The sequence below is a fragment of the Genypterus blacodes genome, unplaced genomic scaffold, assembly GCF_046128005.1.
Source record: "Genypterus blacodes isolate CSIRO-AG114 ecotype Tasmania unplaced genomic scaffold, CSIRO-AGI_Gbla_v1 ptg000210l_1, whole genome shotgun sequence".
Lineage (NCBI taxonomy): Eukaryota > Metazoa > Chordata > Actinopteri > Ophidiiformes > Ophidiidae > Genypterus > Genypterus blacodes.
In genome coordinates this window covers 4,059-10,000 of record NW_027467009.1, presented here as the reverse complement: position 1 = coordinate 10,000, position 5,942 = coordinate 4,059, and the positions used below count along the sequence as shown (strand labels likewise).

The 5,942-nt window shown below is 49.0% G+C and overlaps 1 protein-coding gene across 1 annotated transcript in view; it reads right to left on the bottom strand.

The window, feature by feature from the left end:
- nrg2b (neuregulin 2b) overlaps nt 1–4,371 on the bottom strand; it is a gene marked incomplete at its 5' end in the record, with an annotated part of 19,866 nt that extends 15,495 nt beyond the window's left edge. The window contains 3 exons of the mRNA XM_076169720.1: nt 2,381–2,504; nt 3,385–3,503; nt 4,209–4,371. Of these exons, the coding sequence (XP_076025835.1) occupies nt 2,381–2,504; nt 3,385–3,503; nt 4,209–4,371 (406 nt within the window). The remainder of the gene's footprint in view (nt 1–2,380; nt 2,505–3,384; nt 3,504–4,208) is intronic.
- Between the last annotated feature and the right edge of the window lie 1,571 nt (nt 4,372–5,942).

The window sequence follows — 5,942 nt, the reverse complement described above, 5'->3', positions numbered from 1 at the left end:
ATCCGAGTGTAGATGAAGCATAACAACAAATCTGCTCATCAGGCACGACTCTGCAGGCCATCTGTTAGTCCCACTGTCAGGGGACGCTCTGCATTGGTACACGCACACACACACACACACACACACACACACACACACACACACACACACACACACTTACCAAGTCAACCAGCAAGGTGGAAGTGGAAACATTCAGTCAGCATGTGTCCATACCAATGTGCAACAAACCCAATCATACTTTCTACCTTTACAACATAAACATGGGAGGACTGAGCCACAAGCTGATGTGATGAATGTGGGATCAGGTATGATGAGGTGGAAATGGATGGAGCTCATTGACCAAGTACACCGACGTCTCTATGGTAACACGGAAGAAGTGACTGACGTTATAATTTACGATATGCAAAGTGTGGATGGCCGGACAGAACCAGGGACAGGAACCTGCTCGCACTACTAAAAGTCTTAATAGTTGGTATAGTTTGTCTGGGAAAATCTGCTTTTCATGTGTTTTCTGGATCTGCTCGTGTTCCGGGCCACCTTCACACGGCCGCGCTGTAAAATAGCAGTTTAATACCCATCACACTGAGTGTAAACATGGATGGAGACGCTCTCTGGCGGCCCTCTTGTCTGAGGTCACTTTGCTAACAGTAACTTCCATCTACGTGAGCGTTAGTTTGTGGAGCGGTCCCTGTTGCTTCCTTCATTACTGGGACAGAATGTTATGTGTCGGCACAAGAAGTCACAGATAACAGGCGGATTTAATGGAGGAAAAGAGGGCAGAGACATTTCATTGCACTATTAGGTGGACAAATGTAAGTCAGGGCCGAGCTGAGTACGTCATAAATGGATTTGTATCCATTTCTGAGGCCGAGCCCCGGTGCTCTTAATCATGTTGGGTCAAAAGGAAGAAAAGAAGGAAATCTAAGCAGGCTGCTGTGTGTGTTTGTGTCTGTGTGGCCCGTTCACGTTCTGCTGTGAACCAACCTAAACATCCAAAGCCTCACATTCGTCTCAAATCAAAGCCGGAAAAAAACAAACACGGAAGTTATCAAAGGGTTAATTGCAGATTTGCTGGCTGCTACTATTAAAAAGTCTGCACCCGCCGCCGCCGCCGCCGCAGATTTAGAAGTCGGAGTTTGACAAAGAGCTTGAACGCGGCGCGGCATCACAACAAGCGTCAGGTTCACAATCACACAGCAGCCCGGAGCCGACGGGTTTACAGGGAAATGCAGCAAACAAATAAAGCATGCAGGGTGGAGCTTTGACATCACTATAAAGGATGCGGCGGGGATGAAGAGGAAACAGTGAATTAATTTGTCCTACTGGGTGTAACAGCACAGAGGGGAGGGAGGTTCAAAGCAGACGGGCAGTGTGCTAAATGTGCAAGTAGCTCACTCACAGATACAATAGAGCAGCTTCCACTCCATCCGTCACACACACACTTACATCATCTTTAGAAAAAAAGCTTTCAGGTAGAGTTGGTGGCGTTTTGGTAGCCGCATGTTTGCAGACGCCATGTTTTGTGTGAGACTCTCTTGATTGACAGCTGTAGGCTTCCAGCACTGACAAAGATACGAGCATGTAAACGCACCGCAGGGTCTCAGTGAGAAGAGGAAGGAACCCGCCCTCCTGATGAAGATCTTAGAGGAGACGTGCATCATGTGTAACTACTTAGAGGGCCGCAAAGAGTGAAGGCTGAGGGATGCGAACATTTCAGTGTGTGAGGGTTGAGATGCGCTCCAGAGAGAGACAGGAACCAACCAGGAACACAGCTCAGGTTTACTACACAGGTAGACACATGGAGCTTCATCTAGACTTCCATCCATCCATCCATCCATCCATCCACCCCTTCATCCATCCATCCATCCATCCATCCATCCATCCATCTATCCATCCATCCCTCCCTCCCTCCACCCCTCCATTCCCCCCTACATCCCTCCCTAAGTCCATCCCTCAAAGCCCAGTGATCCTGTTTGGCCTGGTGTGAGGACATTGGGTCGTATCCCCTTTAGAGTTTACATATCGTATCATTTTTCTTGCATTTCCCTTGGATGTGGTTTGGTTACACACAGACAAAAACAGCTGAGACGCACATCAGCTCCATGCGTCAGCAACAGCAATCCTACACAGCACCTGATCCGTGTGCAGGGCTGCAGTGTAAGCAAATGTATTTATACATATATTATGTCCAGGTTATGCAAGTGCCCGGCTCAAAATACATCACAGCACGTCTGCCGCACTTCAAAGCTAAACCTGAGGTAGAGGCGGCGGCATGGAGAGACAAGAGAGCAGGACAGAGAGACAGCGAGAGAGAGAGGGAGAGAGGAGGACAGAGACGACATTGTGACGGGTGCGGGGACAGACTGAGGGACAGACTTACTTGCAGGACAGCTGGTTAATACCATGTATGAAGTAACAGTCTCCTCCGTTGGCGCAGTAGGCCTTCTCCGACTCGTTGCAGCGCCTCGCGTGGCTGTTGCCCGGAGACGGGGTGGTGGTGGTCACTGATAGATAGATGGATAGATGGATAGATAGATAGATAGATAGATAGATAGATAGATAGATTGAGCTTTAGTACAGCTTTCATACCGCTATACTCTTCTCTTCTCTTCTTTATCTCATGAGCCTGCACATAAGCGATCAAAGCCTCATAGAAGGAGCTGCGTTGCGTTCAGGTTCAGGTATATAACCTTACCTAACGTGCATCACTGGGGCTGCTTTGTGGGGTGTGGGATTTAAGGTCCCGCTAGCTTTTTATGTGCGACTGCATCACGGGGAGATTCTCTTTAATGTCACAGTAAAGTACAGCAGAGTATGTCCTCTGTGCTGTGGCTATAGGAAGCAGAGAGCAGTCAGATCTACAGCCTGGTGCCTTGGAGTGAAGCACAGACCTTCTTCCTGCACCAGCATAGCACCAGGGGCTGCACACAGGGGGGTCAGGGCAGGACCGGGGTCTCTGTAGGCCTCAGCTCTCCCCTGGTCCGGTGTAGCTTTGTGTTTGTTTGCTGTTTGCTCCTTCGTTACGGCGCTGCTGCATGTTTATCGTGTAAGGAGCCGGGGAGCGTAGCTTGGCATGTAGCAGTGGTTACTGAATGCTAACGAAGGATTTGATGATTGATTGTCATGTGTTTGTTATATAAATGTAAGTTAGTGTGCAGAGCATTACAGAATGAAAGAAGACGTTGTAGAATGAAGCATAGTGGAGCACAGAAACAGGGCCCATCGTCTCTGTTGACTCTTCCATTAGTGGCATTTGCGCCGGTGCACTATAAGTGGATTTACTCTAACGATTATTGATTGTTCATTTGTGATAAACAACATTAGTTTGTAAAATGTACGTCCCAGAGGAGAGCCGGGCCGGAGCGTATAGACGGCTGTGCTCACAGATCTGCACGCTGATGATGCTCGTGGCATTTTCCTGTCCCAGCGTGTTCTCCGCCACACACGTGTAGTTACCGGAGTCTTCCACACGGATACGACTGATCTGCACCTTGGAGTTTTTCCTTCAGGAGAGACGAGAGACATACAGGGCAGATGAAGACATGGCGTCAGTTATGGCCCGGTGTCCAGAAATGACTGATAGTTATGTACACAAGCGTTCACTGTGATTGACCTGCTAAGCTAATGAGCAATATTTATTCAGTTCACAGTGGAAGCAGACGAGGCAAACTCTTAACAAAATGAAAGAAAATTGATTACAAGTAATGGTGCTGTAATTCATTAACTAGCAGCAGCTGTAAAAAACAAAGACGTGTACTTAAACGTTAACAATTACTCAACAACCTGAAGAATAACCCCCCCCCCCCCCCCCCCCACACACACACACACCCCACATCTTATTGAATTTGCTGTATTCCTCTTTAATACTTGAGCCATTTTTCCATTTGTCCGTCCCTGGAAGTTGCAATGGGATAGAGATCCATACATGGATACAGAAGTGTCAGGGTCAAAGGTCAGAGGGAAACACTTTCAGGAACAATGAGGCACATATTTGTACCTAACTAGGTTGTGTTGTGTGCTTCTCTCAGGCTCCATTGTGAGGTGGAAAGGTTTACGAAAGGCAGGAACGCCAAATATCGCCAGGACATTCCCGAACTAAAACCAGAAGGAATGAATGAACGCTTCTGGGATCGGACTTTTGGGACTCGAGGAATTCCACCAATCACCACATGAGCGAGCAGCGTGATGTAGATGTGTGAGCGACTCACTTGTTGGTCTTTATCTTGAGGTCTCTGCCTTTCTGAAGCTCGTGTCCGTCTTTGTACCAGCGGAAGGACGGGCTGGGATTCCCCGACGCCTCACACTTCAGATACAGCCTGTCGCCCTCCATCAGAGACTGTCCTCGCATCGGCCGCAGCTTAGGGGCAGAAGCTAGAGAGAGACACAGACAGAGAAAGAGAGCGAGAGCGAGAGAGAGAGAGAGAGAGAGAGAGAGAGAGAGAGAGAGACAAGGAGTGAGAGAAAGAGAGAGGCAGAGAGAGAGTGGGGCAGAGAGAGAGAGGGAGGGAGGGAGGGAGGGGGAGAGAGCGGGGCAGAGAGAGAGAGAAAGAGAGAGAGAGAGAGAGAGAGAGAGAAAGAGAGACAAGGAGTGAGAGAAAGAGAGAGGCAGAGAGAGAGTGGGGCAGAGAGAGAGAGGGAGGGAGGGAGGGAGGGAGGGGGAGAGAGCGGGGCAGAGAGAGAGAGAGAGAGAGAGAGAGAGAGAGAGAGAGAGAGAGAGATCTTAATGTGAGGATTCAAATCCCAAGGCAGCGGATCAGAGTTCACATGAAAGATGGCAGAAAAACGTAGGGAAGCCAATGGTTATGTAACACACACACACACCCACACCCCCACACACACACACACACACACACACAACACAAACACACACACGCCCTGATAAAAGCATTTGAGTAAGGACCGAATCCTGAAAAGCAAAGAGAGAGTGAAAGCTTTTAAAGAAAAACTTTCCTAAAATACTCTGCAATAGACTTACTATGGAGCTCTGTGTGTGTGTGTGTGTGTGTTTGTGCGTGTGTGTGTGTGCGCGTGTGTGTGTGTGTATGCATGTGCTTCTTCAGTCTCTGGAGAGTTTCGCTCGTTCTCTTCTCTCCTTAAAAACTACAACAGGCTGCATCACGTAGACCAACCAGCACAGGCAACACAGGGACACAGAAGCTAAGGCAAAGAGACAACTCAGCACCGTCTCATACCACACACACACACACACACACACACACACACACACACACACTGCAAGAAAGCACGCAGCGTGGGGTTTACACAAATAATTACATGCTTCCCCGCGTGCACAAAAGTGGGCCTACCAAACCCCCCCCCCCCCCACACACACACACACACACACACACACACACACACACACACACACAGACAGTGTTCTAGTGATAGGACATGCTTGATCAACTGTGAGGAAAGTGTTGTGTAAGCGCCTCCTCGCTGCACTGCTGTGTTCCTCTGCTCACTCCTCACACACACACACACACACACACACACACACACAGACGTGTTGGACTGGAATCACCGGCTCGTTATTCTGTAAAGGTGAAGGAGTGAGTCTGCATGTGTGTGTGTGTGTATCCCTGTGATAAAGGGTTAACCTGCCGCTCGCCCAGTGCATGCTGGGATCATACCACAGAGCTCATACCTCCGCCAAGGCCAAACATTTCCCCTATTAGTTTCCCTGACACCCAAAACTTGCATTTCTCTTTAGACTTGTGTGTTTCGACTCTGTAACCTTGGCGATCTCCCCATAGTGACCTGAACGATGGCTGTATCGTTACTAGTTTAGGAGAAATCTATAAAATATGGCCTGAGCTGTTCTGGAGCCCATTCAGACTCAGAGTTTGTCCTTTGCTGACTCAGCTCCATCTCAGCTGTGTGTTCTCGGCTCTGATCGGCTCTCGGCTACGCCCGGACAAAACAACTGGAGGCAGTAGGAGGCA